The 14,075-nt window shown below is 48.0% G+C and overlaps 1 protein-coding gene across 2 annotated transcripts in view; it reads right to left on the bottom strand.

Annotated features, from left to right (window-relative positions):
- Positions 1–14,075, bottom strand: part of xrcc1 (X-ray repair complementing defective repair in Chinese hamster cells 1) — a 99,890-nt gene that overhangs the window by 32,597 nt on the left and 53,218 nt on the right. Inside the window, exons 12-13 of one of the 2 annotated variants that reach the window (XM_034174140.1) lie at positions 4,051–4,143; positions 3,861–3,961 (exon numbers count right to left, since the gene is read on the bottom strand). In XM_034174140.1, the coding sequence (XP_034030031.1) occupies positions 3,861–3,961; positions 4,051–4,143 (194 nt within the window). The remainder of the gene's footprint in view (positions 1–3,860; positions 3,962–4,050; positions 4,144–14,075) is intronic. The other variant, XM_034174141.1, reaches the window with a different exon arrangement.

Genomic DNA, 14,075 nt, shown 5'->3' with positions numbered 1-14,075 from the left:
GCCTGCAGTCCAGCCCTGTCGCCCATTGAAAATGTGTGGCGCATTATGAAGGGCAAAATACGACAACGGAGACCCCAGACTGTTAAACACCTGAAGTCGTACATCAAGCAGGATTGGGAATGAATTCCACCTACAAAGCTTCAACAATTAGTGTCCTCAGTTCCCAGATGCTGTTGTTAGAAGGAAAGGTGATGTAATATAGTGGAAAACATACCACTGTCCCAGCTTTTTTGAAACATGTAGGCAGCCATTTCAAAATGAGCAAACATTTGCACATAAACAATAAAGATTATCAGTTTGAACGTTAAATATCTTGTCTTTGTGGTGTATTCAATTGAATATAGGTTGAAGAGGATTTGCAAATCATTGTATTCTGTTTTTATTTACATTTTACACAACGTCCCAACTTCACTGAAATTGGGGTTATAGTATACACTGTTGTCTACTTTGTGCCGGACGGTCTCTGGGGCAAATTTGCACAGCCTGCAACTTGGTTCCTGTCGACTGTGGCAGACTCCTGCTCTATGAATCTGGTGCTTAGGGATTGTTCTTGTGCTGCCATGATCAGAGCCTCTGCTGTCCTTTAGGCTGGCCTTTTCTACCCACTGGTAGGTGTTCTTGATGTCAGCCACTTCCACTATCTGTCGATGGTACATCCCGTGGAAGGGCTTGATCTACCATATCTCCTCCTCCTGTTCCTCATCACAGTCTGTTTGCAGCTGCATGAGGCATTCTTGTAGCAGCTTAACTCGGGGGGGGGGGGGGGGGCATCTTTCTGATGTGTTCATGGATGCTCTTCGTCTCATCCTGGATTGTGGCTCTGACACTCACTAATCCTCACCCTCCCTCCTTGTGTTGCTCATAGAGCCTCAGGGTGCTGGACTTTGGGTGGAACCCTCCATGTATTGTGTGGGGTTTTCGTGTCTTGACATCAGTGGCATCTATATCATCCTATGGCCAACTTATTATCCCAGCTGGGTATCTGATGACTGGTGGGGTGTACGTATTGATGACTCTGATCTTATTCCTACCATTGAGCTGCCTTCTCAGCACTTGCCTTACCTTCTGGAGGTATTTGGCTGTGCCTGACCTTCTTGCATTATCATCATGGTTCCTACTGACTTGTTGAATTCCCAGATACTTGTAGTTGTCCTGTATATCCCCTAACCTGCTTTCTGGCAACTCAACCCCCTCAGTCACCTTCCCTCTCTTCGCCACCATTCAGCCACACTTATGCAACCCAAATGACAACCCGATATCCTCACTGTAGATCCTGGTGAGGTGGATCAGTGAGACAATGTCTCGCCCACTCTTAGCATACAGCTTGATGTCATCCATGTGCAGGAGCTGGCTGATGGTTACTCCATTTATGAATAGACATCCTTTGCTGCTCTTTGTGATGAGTTGGCTGAGGGGGTTGAGGTCTATGCAAAACAGCAGTGGGGGCAGTGCATCACCTTGGTATTTTACGCACTTGATGGTGACTTGACTGATTGCCTTGGAGTCAGCCTCCAATGACATCTTCCACAGTCCCATTGAGTTCCTGATGAAGGTGCACAGTTGGCCTTGTATAGTGCCAAGCACTGCAGTATACATGTGTGAGGGATTGAGTCATAGACCTTCCTGCAGTCAATCCAGCACAGTCAACCCGTTCCATGTTGGCCTACCTGGTCTTAGAGTCCCGGTGTACTGCTCGGTGAACCAGTAGCTGATGCTACGACCCTCTGGTATTGTTTCCAATGCTAATTTCAGTGGTAGATTTATTGTGTGTTCATATCTATACAGTAGTGTTCAGAATAATAGTAGTGCTATGTGACTAAAAAGATTAATCCAGGTTTTGAGTATATTTCTTATTGTTACATGGGAAACAAGGTACCAGTAGATTCAGTAGATTCTCACAAATCCAACAAGACCAAGCATTCATGATATGCACACTCTTAAGGCTATGAAACTGGGCTATTAGTAAAAAAAGTAGAGAAGGGGGTGTTCACAATAGTAGCATCTGCTGTTGACACTACAAACTCAAAACTATTATGTTCAAACTGCTTTTTTAGCAATCCTGTGAATCACTAAACTAGTATTTAGTTGTATAACCACAGTTTTTCATGATTTCTTCACATCTGCGAGGCATTAATTTTGTTGGTTTGGAACCAAGATTTTGCTCGTTTACTAGTGTGCTTGGGGTCATTGTCTTGTTGAAACACCCATTTCAAGGGCATGTCCTCTTCAGCATAAGGCAACATGACCTCTTCAAGTATTTTGACATACCCAAACTGATCCATGATACCTGGTATGCAATATATAGGCCCGACACCATAGTAGGAGAAACATGCCCATATCATGATGATTGCACCACCATGCTTCACTGTCTTCACTGTGAACTGTGGCTTGAATTCAGAGTTTGGGGGTCATCTCATAAATTGTCTGCGGCCCTTGGACCCAAAACGAACAATTTTACTCTCATCAGTCCACAAAATATTCCTCCATTTCTCTTTAGGCCAGTTGATGTGTTCTTTGGCAAATTGTAACCTCTTCTGCACATCTTTTATTTAACAGAGGGACTTTGCGGGGGATTCTTGCAAATAAATTAGCTTCACACAGGCGTCTTCTAACTGTCACAGGACTTATAGGTAACTCCAGACTGTTTTTGATCATCTTGGAGCTGATCAATGGGTGAGCCTTTGCCATTCTGGTTACTCTTCTATCCATTTTGATGGTTGTTTTCCATTTTCTTCCACGCGTCTGTTTTTTTTTTTTTTTTTTTTGTCCATTTTAAAGCATTGGAGATCATTGTAGATGAACAGCCTATAATTTTTTGCACCTGTGTATAAGTTTTTCCTCTCTCCAATCAACTTTTTAATCAAACTACGCTGTTCTTCTGAACAATCTCTTAAATGTCCCATTTTCCTCAGGTTTTCAAAAAGAAAAGCATGTTCAACAGGTGCTGGCTTCATCCTTAAATAGGGGACACCTGACTCACACCTGTTTGTTCCACAAAATTGACAAACTCACTGACTGAATGCCACACTACTATTATTGTGAACACCCCCTTTTCTACTTTTTTTTTTTTTTTTACTAATAGCCCAATTTCATAGCCTTAAGAGTGTGCATATCATGAATGCTTGGTCTTGTTGGATTTGTGAGAATCTACTGGTACCTTGTTTCCCATGTAGCAATAAGAAATATACTCAAAACCTGGATTAATCTTTTTAGTCACATAGCACTACTATTATTCTGAACACTACTGTAGGTATACCATGTACATTAATTATTAAGATCGTATCATCTTCTTTATAATTTGCACTTGTCTAATTGGTATCCTGTACAAGGATTATAAATAGGAAACAAAATGTGACCTTTTGAGCTCTTAAAATAAGTCAAGGTTAGCCATCTTTGAATTTGTCCAAGGTCTGTGCCCCAAGAATGTTCCCTGTGAATGTGAAGACCCAGGCAATAACAGGACTGGACCTATGCTGAGCACAGACAGACAGGCGGACAGGCAGACACAAGGCCTTCGCAATACCCGATGACCATATTTTGGGCTTGGGTAATAAGCCGATTAAAGCAGTAGCAAAACACTTCCACAAAAATGGTTATTCCACAGAAGATCATGTGTGAGGTAAAGTCATAGTCAAAGTGCTGCGTCTTATATGCTCCCATGGTCACTGTGCAGGGAAGTATAATTCTGCAACCTTTCCTGTGAAAATGCCCATGGGCTCCCTGCCTGGGGGGTTACCAATCAGGACCCAGGGCAGTTCTGTAGTGTGGCGGATGCAGTAACGCACTCCACAACTGCATCCTCCCAGACCTAACCTGACCTGAACCAGTGGAACTTTCTATTCAGTAAGCTCTATGCAAACCTGGTTCATCCACATCAGTGGAGCCAGCATAGTCATCATCTTCATTCCTCTTGTCTGGGGTCTTTTTGGGAGTGACGTGTATGTCCTGCTTCTGTGGAGTCTGTAGGGAGAGTATTCACAGTGAGGACAGAGTGTTTTGACATATATGACCCAACAATAAGAAACATGAAAAAGTTTTTTTTAAGTTCACATTAAAACTACCTTTGAGGTTACTTCCTCTTCACCAGAGTTATCCATTTCAATTTCACTCTCTGAGCTCGATTCTGCACCATCCATCAAATACCTGAAGAAGAAAAAGAAGTGAACAGAAAGTGCCAAAATGATTAAAGCGGAGAGGGTAAGGAACACTTGCACAATATAATCTCTCCAAATCAATCTTAGCTATAAGTCATTTTAAACGACAGCAGAGCTGCATCAGACAATGAAATGAAAGTAAAATTCAGTGTGACGATAATATTTTTTCACCGACACATCCTGATGTTTGAGACGTGCCCATATTTTAAATTCTAAGAATTTTGCATGGTAGAACATAATTCCACACTGGAAAGACAGGTCTTAAAAACATTAGTACCACTCACCCATAAAGATTTATCTTTATCTCCATATTCCTTCCTGTCACATTTGGATATAAGTGGTTCTGGAGGATTATAATAGAATCAGGGGCTGACACTAAATCAACAGTATTTATTTAGATGAAAAATTCAGCACTGCTGCTTGTTATTTCTGTCGTCATTTTACACAAAAATTGTTACAATTAGCCCTGTCAGAAAATGTAAAAGTAAAGTCCTATATAGGCCCATCAGGCGAGTGCTTATCAACAGATTCCATAGTTTGGAACCTCAACCAAAAACCTCGACACATTTAATGCTAAAATACCCTCAGCCGTATGACCATTGTGTTCTTTGTATTTTGCAGTTGTTTAATTGATATCGTATGAAATTAATTACACATTTCTAGTTATTTACATTATTAAGATCCTGTCTTGGAAATCACTCCAAAGGTGTTATCAGGTTACATAAACAGCGTTTCCAGTTTGAGTATGAATGAATGGAGCCTTTATTGTTATTGTACATATAAATACATACATACAATGAATTTTGTCCTCTGCGCGCGCGCGCGCACACACACACACACACACACACACACACACACACAAAGTGGTTAGCTAGCTAGAGTATGAAGTGGAGTCACCATGGTAATGTCCGCTAGACATCTTGTAAATCACTCCACAGGTGTTATCAGGTTACAAAAAGTGTTTCCAGTTTTAGAAGTGCTTATTTCTCACTAGCCTTGATGTAATATATGATAAAGGTGTTACATTTAGGCAAAAATGAAGTGAACCTAGCAGCTAGTGACACCAGGAAGTGACGTCACCATATTAGCATCCGTGAGATTACACCATAAAAATAGTAAACGTTTCCATTTTTTAAAATTTTAAAATACATCCAGGTTAGCTATCTTTGGACATGTGCAACGTCTGTGTCCCAAGAATGTTCCCTGTGAATGTGAAGACTCTGGCAGTAACAGGAAGACTTTGCAATAGCTGATGGCCATATCTGCTGGCCTCAGCTAAAAAGTGGACCTTAATTTTTGTTTTGTAAGCTAATGAAACATTCACTGTGTTAAGCTGTCAGTTATACTGTCACAACAGCTGGTTTATTATTTTGTCTGGAAAACCCTGAAAATTGAAGATCTGAAATCATTACTATACCATGTCAGTTGTCACTAAATAGACAACTTTACATTTCCAACCCCAAACGCATATTTTCAACTGTTCCTGACAACCACTCAAAATCAGTTCTCAAATCTGAAATTGTTTTGCCAGTTTAGATTAATTTTAAAATGGTTGTCAACTGGATAATATTGCTTAAACAGAGCTCAAAAACAGACCACGGTTTCAACAAGTATGAATCCCAATCTAAAGCGGCTGGTGAAATATTTATGGACTCGTTTTTTGTTTTTAACCAAACAGCCATTTGAACTCCTTGAATCCGTTACCATCCATCCATCCATTTTCTTCCGCTTTATCCAGAGTCGGGTCGCGGGGGCAGCAGCTCAAGCAAAGCCGCCCAGACCTCCCGATCCACATACACCTCCCCCAGCTCCTCCGGGGGAACCCCAAGGTGTTCCCAAGCCAGCGGAGACACGCAGTCCCTCCAGCGTGTCCTGGGTCTTCCCCGGGGCCTCCTCCCAATGGGACATGCCCGGAACACCTCTCCAGCGAGGCGTCCAGGGGGCAACCGGAAAAGATGCCCGAGCCACCTCAACTGGCTCCTTTCGATGTGAAGGAGCAGCGGCTCGACTCCGAGCTTCTCCTGAGTGACCGAGCTCCTCACCCTATCTCAAAGGGAGCGTCCAGCCACCCTGCGGAGGAAACATCTTGGCCGCTTGTACTCGCAATCTCGTTCTTTCGGTCATGAGCCAAATCTCATGACCATAGGTGAGGATCGGAATGTAGATCAATCGGTAAATCGAGAGCTTTGCCCCCCTACTCAGCTCTCTCTTCACCACGACGGTCCGACACAGCGACCACATCACTGCAGATGCTGCACCAATCCGTCTGTCGATCTCACGCTCCATCCGTCCCTCACTCGTGAACAAGACCACGAGATACTTAAACTCCTCCACTTGAGGCAAGGACACTCCAACGACCTGAAGAGGGCAAAGCACCTTTTTCCAGTCGAGAACCATGGCCTCGGATTTGGAGGTGCTGATTTTCATTCCGGACGCTTCACACTCGGCTGCAAACCGCCCCAGTGCACGCTGAAGGTCCTCATTTGAATCTGTTACATTGACCAAAAATATAAATGCAACACTTTAATTTTTGCTCCCATTTTTCATGAGCTGAACTCAAAGATCTAAAATATTTTCAATATACACAAAAGACCCATTTCTCTCAAATGCTGTTTCTTCCCCAAGCAATCTTTGAATGCTGCAACAGAATCTGGGTTCTACAAATACATTTACTTATTCTGCTCCATAGTGGTGGGACACTGTACAGTTGCTCAAGCTGCTTCTGCTCTTGTCAACCCCTGTCTGTTTTTGCATACACACTGATTGGATAATGACTATGCAGAAAATCTTTATATGCACATATCTGCCCTCTTTAACATACACACACTATATAGTGTTTATTCACGGCAATATCTGAACAACAGTGGGCTTCCAAATGACAAGCTACACAGGCACGGACGCGTATGATGGAGCAACAGCACGAGTGCGAGGGTCATTATTGTTTTGGTAATTGGTATCATCAAAGTAAGTGGCCCTTTTAATCACACATAACAGATGCAGCTTTTAAATAAAGGCTGCATCATCAAAGTGTACACACTTCAAGATATGCACAACAGCAGTGCTGGGAAGGGGAATGGATTATTCTGACAAAAGGGGAGCATTGATGAAAGGAAGGTGATGAAGGTGATGCAGGGTCACCCCCCCCCCCCCCCGACTCCACACTTACACACACACTCAAATATAGAAGGCGGCAGATTAACATGAGACAAAATAGACGACACAGGCTGTTAAAATGTATGAAAAAAAAAGTGCTCTCAAATCGTTATAGATGGGATAATTTTGTGTTTAGAAATCTTATGCTACTTTTCAGTTTGTTTTGTCTTTCTTGGTTGGGAAGTCCCCTCTAGCTGCCACCTTATCGTAGTGGGGGAGTTTGCGTACCCGGATGATCCTAGGAGCTATGTTGTCAGGGGCTTTGTGCTCCCTGTAGGGTCTCCCAAGACAAACAGGTCCTAGGTGACGGGTCAGACTAAGGGCAGCTCAGAACCTCCATGACCAGTGAAAGATCAAGGACCGAGATACGCCCGGAATGGCGGAGCCGGGGTCCCATCCTGGAGCCAGGCCTGGGGTTGGTGCTCGCGCCTTAGCCCATGGGGCCCAGCCCGAAGGAGCAACGTGGGCCCGCCCTCCTGTGGGTTCACCACCTGCAGAGGGGGCCATGGGGGTCGGGTGCAGAAAGGACTGGGTGGCGGTCGAGGGCGGGTGGCCAGGTGCATGTTCACAGCCCCTGGCTGTTGGGACGTGGAATGTCACCTCGCTGGGGGGCAAGGAGCCTGAGCTTGTGCAGGAGGTTGAGAGATACCGACTAGAGATAGTTGGGCTCACCTGCACGCACAGCATGGGCTCTGGTACCCAACTCCTGGAGAGGGGCTGGACGCTTCATTTTTCTGGCGTTGCCCACGGGGAGAGGCAGAGAGCTGGGGTTGCATTGCTTATTGCTCTCCAGCTCAGTCGCCATGTGTTGGAGTTCACTCCGGTGAACGAGAGGGTCGCGTCCCTACGCCTTCGGGTCAGGGACAGGTCTCTCACCATTGTCTCGGCCTACGGGCCGAGCAGCAGTGCAGAGTACCCGACCTTCCTGGAGTCCCTGGGAGGGGTACTAGATAGTGCTCAGACTGGGGACTCCATTGTTCTCCTGGGGGATTTCAACGCCCACGTGGGCGGCGACAGTGAGACCTGGAGGGGGGTGATCGGGAAGCACGGCCTCCCCAATCTGAACCCGAGTGGTGTTCAGTTGTTGGACTTCTGTGCTAATCACAGTTTGTCCATCATGAACACCATATTCGAGCACAAGGGTGTCCATAAGTGCACGTGGCACCAGGACACCCTGAGCCGGAGGTCGATGATCGACTTTGTAGTCGTATCATCTGACCTTCGGCCACGTGTCTCAGACACTCGAGTAAAGAGAGGGGCAGAGCTGTCGACCGATCACCACCTGGTGGTGAGTTGGATCCGCTGGGAGGGGAGGAAGTCGGTCAGACCTGGCAGGCCCAAACGTATCGTGAGGGTCTGCTGGGAACGACTGGCGGAACCCTCTGTCAGGGAGATCTTCAACTCCCACCTCCGGGAGAGCTTCTCCCAGATCCCGGGGGAGGTTGGAGACATGGAGTCCGAGTGGACCATGTTCTCCACCTCCATTGCTGATGCGGCCGCTCGTAGCTGTGGTCGCAAGGTCTCTGGTGCCTGTCGCGGCAGCAATTCCCAAACCCGGTGGTGGACACCGGAAGTAAGGGATGCCGTCAAGCTGAAGGAGTCCTACTTATCTTTGTTGGTAGGTGGGACCCCAGAGGCAGCTGACAGGTACCGGCAGGCCAAGTGTGCTGCAGCCCGTGCAGTCGCAGAGGCAAAAACTCGGGTCTGGGAGGAAGACCATCGGTCGGCCTCGAAGAGATGCTGGCAAACCATGCGACGCCTCAGGAGGCAGAAGCAGCTCTCCACCCGCACTGTTTACAGTTTACAGTGCGGGTGGGGAGCTGCTGACCCTGACTGGGGATGTTGTTGGGCGGTGGAAGGAGTACTTCGAGGATCTCCTCAATCACATCGTCACGTCTTCCGAAGAGGAAGCAGAGACTGGGGACCCAGAGGCGGACTCATCCATTACCCAGACAGAAGTCACCGAGGTGGTTAGAAAGCTGCTCGGTGGCAAGGGTCCTGGGGTGGATGAAATCCGTCCTGAGTACCATAAGTCTCTGGATGTTGTGGGACTGTCTTCGCTGACACGCCTCTGCAACATCACATGGCGATCGGGGACAGTGCCTCTGGATTGGCAGACCGGGGTGGTGGTCCCTCTGTTTAAGAAGGGGGACCGGAGGGTGTGTTCCAACTATAGGGGGATCACACTCCTCAGCCTCCCTGGTAAGGTCTATTCCAGAGTACTGGAGGAGAATTCGACCGATGGTCAAACCTCGGATTCAGGAGGAGCAGTGTGGTTTTCGTCCTGGTCGCAGCACACTGGACCAGCTCTACACACTCCATTGGGTGCTCGAGGGTTCATGGGAGTTCACCCAACCAGTCCAAGTGTTTTGTGGATCTGGAGAAGGCGTTCGACCGTGTCCCTCTGGGCACCCTGTGGGGAGTGCTCCGGGAGTACAGGGTCCGGGGTCCTTTGCTAAGGGCTATCCGGTCCCTGTACGACCGCAGCAGGAGCTTGGTTCGCATTGCTGGTAGTAAGTCAAACCTGTTTCCAGTGCACGTTGGCCTCCGCCAGGGCTGCCCGTTGTCTCCGGTTATGTTAATTATTTTTATGGACAGAATTTCTAGGCGCAGCCAGGGTGTAGAGGGGGTCTGGTTTGGGAACCACAGAATCTCGTCTCTGCTGTTTGCGGACAATGTGGTTCTGTTGGCTTCGTGAAATCAGGACCTTCAGCGTGCACTGAGGCGTCCGGGATGAAAATTAGCAACTCCAAATCCGAGGCCATGGTTCTCGACCGGAAAAAGGTGCTTTGCCCTCTTCAGGTCGGTGGAGTGTCCTTGCTTCAAGTGGAGGAGTTTAAGTATCTCGGGGTCTTGTTCACGAGTGAGGGACGGATGGAGCGTGAGATTGATAGACGGATCGGTGCAGCGTCTGCAGTGATGCGGTCGCTGTATCGGACCGTCGTGGTGAAGAGAGAGCTGAGTAGGGGGGCAAAGCTCTCGATTTAATGATCGATCTACGTTCCGATCCTCACCTATGGTCATGAGATTTGGCTCATGACCGAAAGAACGAGATCGCGGGTACAAGCGGCCGAGATGAGTTTCCTCCGCAGGGTGGCTGGGCGCTCCCTTTGAGATAGGGTGAGGAGCTCGGTCACTCGGGAGGAGCTCGGAGTTGAGCCTCCACGTCGAAAGGAGTCAGTTGACGTGGCTCGGGCATCTTTTTCGGATGCCCCCTGGACGCCTCGCTGGAGAGGTGTTCCGGGCACATCCCATTGGGAGGAGGCCCCGGGGAAGACCCAGGACACGCTGGAAGGATTACATCTCTCGGCTGGCTTGGGAACGCCTTGGGGTTCCCCCAGAGGAGCTGGGGGAGGTGTGTGTGTGTGTGTGTGTGTGTGGATCAGGAGGTGTGGGCGGCTTTGCTTGAGCTGCTGCCCCCGCGACGCGACTCCGGATAAAGCGGAAGAAAATGGATGGATGGATGGATTGGGAAGTCATGTGATTATGAAGTCACGTGATCTGCTGATCCACGCAGGTGTATTAATTACAACAGCCACCTCATTGTGAGAGTTATTTTTGGTCACGAAAGCAAGTTTGACGCCACACGTGCAATTTTTTTCCCCATTATTCTTCAGTATTGCAATGGGTGCACACCATGGAGCTGTATCCATGGTGCACACGCAGAACTACCACATTTAATGACTGTACCAACAGGTTACGGGCCCAGAGCCACTCTGAATCACCCAGAAGTTCCAGCAGTCTACAGAGAAAAGTCGCAATGTAAATTATGTCCGGCGAGAAACGAAGGAACGTTAAGTCGAGCAGCAGCTGGTCACGGCTATTGTTTGATGGGAAGAAGAAATATGAACTTAAAGAAACCATTCTGAATGAGCCAACAGATGGTGGTGAAGAAGACGAAGATGTGGAGGAAAATGCTGAGGTGTACGTGGAGCTAATTCAGGTCCTTGATGACAAAAGTTTGTCACTGGTCACGCGAGCAGCAGCTGATGATGCACGCAAAGCACTGACAATATTAGACTACTATGCCGGCACAGGTCAACCATGTGTGATCAGCCCGTATACAGAACTGACCTCCCTGCTGAAGCCAAGTAGTGAAAGTGTGACAGAATATGTAATTCTTGCTGAAAAGACCATCACCACTCTGAGAAATGCCGATGAGAAGTTAACCGACAGGCTGTTGGTGGCAATGATTTTAAAGGGACTGCCTCAATCACTCAAACCGTTCGCCGTCCATATCACACAAAGTGACCAACAGTTATCTTTTTCAGAGTTCAAGACTAATCTCCTAAGTTGTGAAGACACTGAAAAAAATGTGTGCAGCGGCACCAGACAAAGTCACGAAGGCTCGGGCACAGCAAAGGCGGCAGAGCCGCTGCAGCATCTGGAGGTGAATGCAGAGCCAACAGCACAGACGTGTGCTTAAAATGTGGACAAAAAGATATAAAGCTAATGGATAGAGACGCAAACAGTGGTGTAGAATGTGCAAGAGCAACACACACACACACACACACACACACACACACACACACACACACACACACACACACACACACACACACACACACACACACACACACACACACACACACACACACACACACACACACACACACACACACACCGAGGAGACAACGACACACCGATGTGAAACAGGCTTCCGTGGAGGTGAGCAGCACAGAGTTCATATTCCGGGTGAGTGATGAAGAAGGGACAGCTGAGTCAGGCCGTAGTATCAACGTGCGGGGCCTGATGATGGTGGACTCAGGAGCAACTTCACACATCGGCACAGACAATACAAAGTTCAGAGACTTTGATGACAGTTTTCAGCCCCAAACACACTTTATGGAGTTGGCTGGTGGCACGAAATGCAGCGCGCAGAGGTGACGCCCAGATATACTTGATTCATCATACTCCAAGGACATGTTTCTGTGAGACAGCTACTGCAAATGGACCAACTGTAATCTTCAAAAAGGGAAGTATTAATACATAGAAACAGCACAAAATTTCACATTACCATGCATAATAGGCTGTACTATTTGCACACTGAGAATGATGAATGTGATGAGCTGCTATGACCTAAATAAATGGCATGAGATCCTTGGTCACTGCAATTTGATGATGTACAGAAATTACAAGGAGTTGTGAATATTAAGGGAAAGCCAAACAATACTGCACCACATTGTGAAGTGTGCATTCAGGGAAAGTTCATTCAGACAAGGAATAGAGACCCTGATATGAGCGCTAAATCAGCCTTAGAGCTAGTACACACTGACATAGCGGCACCAATAGACCCAGAGTCTGGAGACAGCCACAGATATGCACTGTCATTTACTGAGCATTTTTCCCCACTGTGGGTATTTGGATATTTCTTGAAACAAAAGAGTGAGACAGTGCAGGCAACAGAGACGTTTCTTGCAGATACAGCACTTTATGGGAAGGTAAAATGAATCAGATCTGACAACATTGAAGAGTTCATGGGTAAAGACACTACAAAAACAAACAAACAAAAAAACAAAAAAAAAACTCATTAACATGAAGCCTCAGCGCCATACTCGCTACACCAGAACGACACAGCAAAACGTAACACTGTCACTTTTTGACATGGCTAGGTGTCTACTAATTGAGAGTAACTTGCTAAAAGAGCTATGGACTTATGCAGTGCAGACAGCAGCTGTTATTCACCTTATTCAGGAAGTCAGGGTGGGCGGCTCCATTTTGTCAAGCAACTTCCGGTTTGCCACTGTGTCGATGATTAGCTGGGGCTGGGGGCCCGGTGGGGTTGGTGTGGGTGGCCTCCTCCCCTTGCCGCGCCTCTCCTTCCGCCTGCTGCTTGGGGTTGAGCCTCACGTGTCACACCCTTTTAATGCACTTCACCAGGTTAGCACCTGCACGCACATCATATTGGGTTGTAAGTAGCACATTGTAGGGTTCACCTGATTTGCGGTAGGGTGTTGGGGATGGGTTTGCAGGGCAGTCTGTGGTGCAGCTGTGCGCTGCAGCCTTCCACTGTGATCTGGCGATGGGGCGCGGGTGTTGGCACTGGGGGCTGGCGGCTGCTGGGGGAATGGGGGGCCATGGTCTCCGCAGGATGGGCAGTCTCCTGGTCATGGGCTTTGGTGGCCCTGCTGGCTGCGCTGGAAGGCCTGGCGTCGGGGTGCATTGTGCTCTTCCTGGCCCCGTCTGGGCCTCCCTCGTGTGGCTCAGTGGTTCCTACCTTGTGCTTTGGATTCGGTTGCGGTGGCTCCTTTGCTCTCCGTCCTTGCCGCCACTGGCTCCCGCCCTTGGGGACCGTGGCCCTGGTGGCGTGGTTTTGGGGCTCCCCCTATTGGTGGGCCTATGCCGGTACCCTGTGTGCTTCCCTTGGGTTTGGGGCAGCTCCCTGTGCCTCCGTGGGGGGTGGTGTCAGGGGTGCATTCCAGCGCCGTCGGGCCGCTCCCCTGTTGGTTTGCTGTGCTGCCTGGTGGCTCTGGGGGCTGCCTTTCCTGGCCCCCGTGCCCTTCCGCTGCCCCTTTTCTCCTGGACCCACTTCCATCGGTGCTCGTGGCCGGCCGCGTGGCTTCTGACGTGTCCATGTCATATGGTAAGGTTCTGTACTCTTGTCTTGGCCCAACACACCAGCCACAGTAGTGATCGGATATTTAGCTGTGATCTGGGTCTCTGTGTGTGGATGGTCATGTGTTTGTGGCCGTCACAACAATTTAGTTTTTGGGTGCTCTTAAGAGGATTAACACTACAGTGTTCTCGATTAGGGTATGGAAGCTCACT

The sequence above is a fragment of the Thalassophryne amazonica genome, chromosome 7 (assembly GCF_902500255.1).
Source record: "Thalassophryne amazonica chromosome 7, fThaAma1.1, whole genome shotgun sequence".
Taxonomy (NCBI): Eukaryota; Metazoa; Chordata; class Actinopteri; order Batrachoidiformes; family Batrachoididae; genus Thalassophryne; species Thalassophryne amazonica.
The sequence above is the reverse complement of the archived record's forward strand: the minus strand, read 5'-3'. Positions and strand labels throughout refer to the sequence as shown.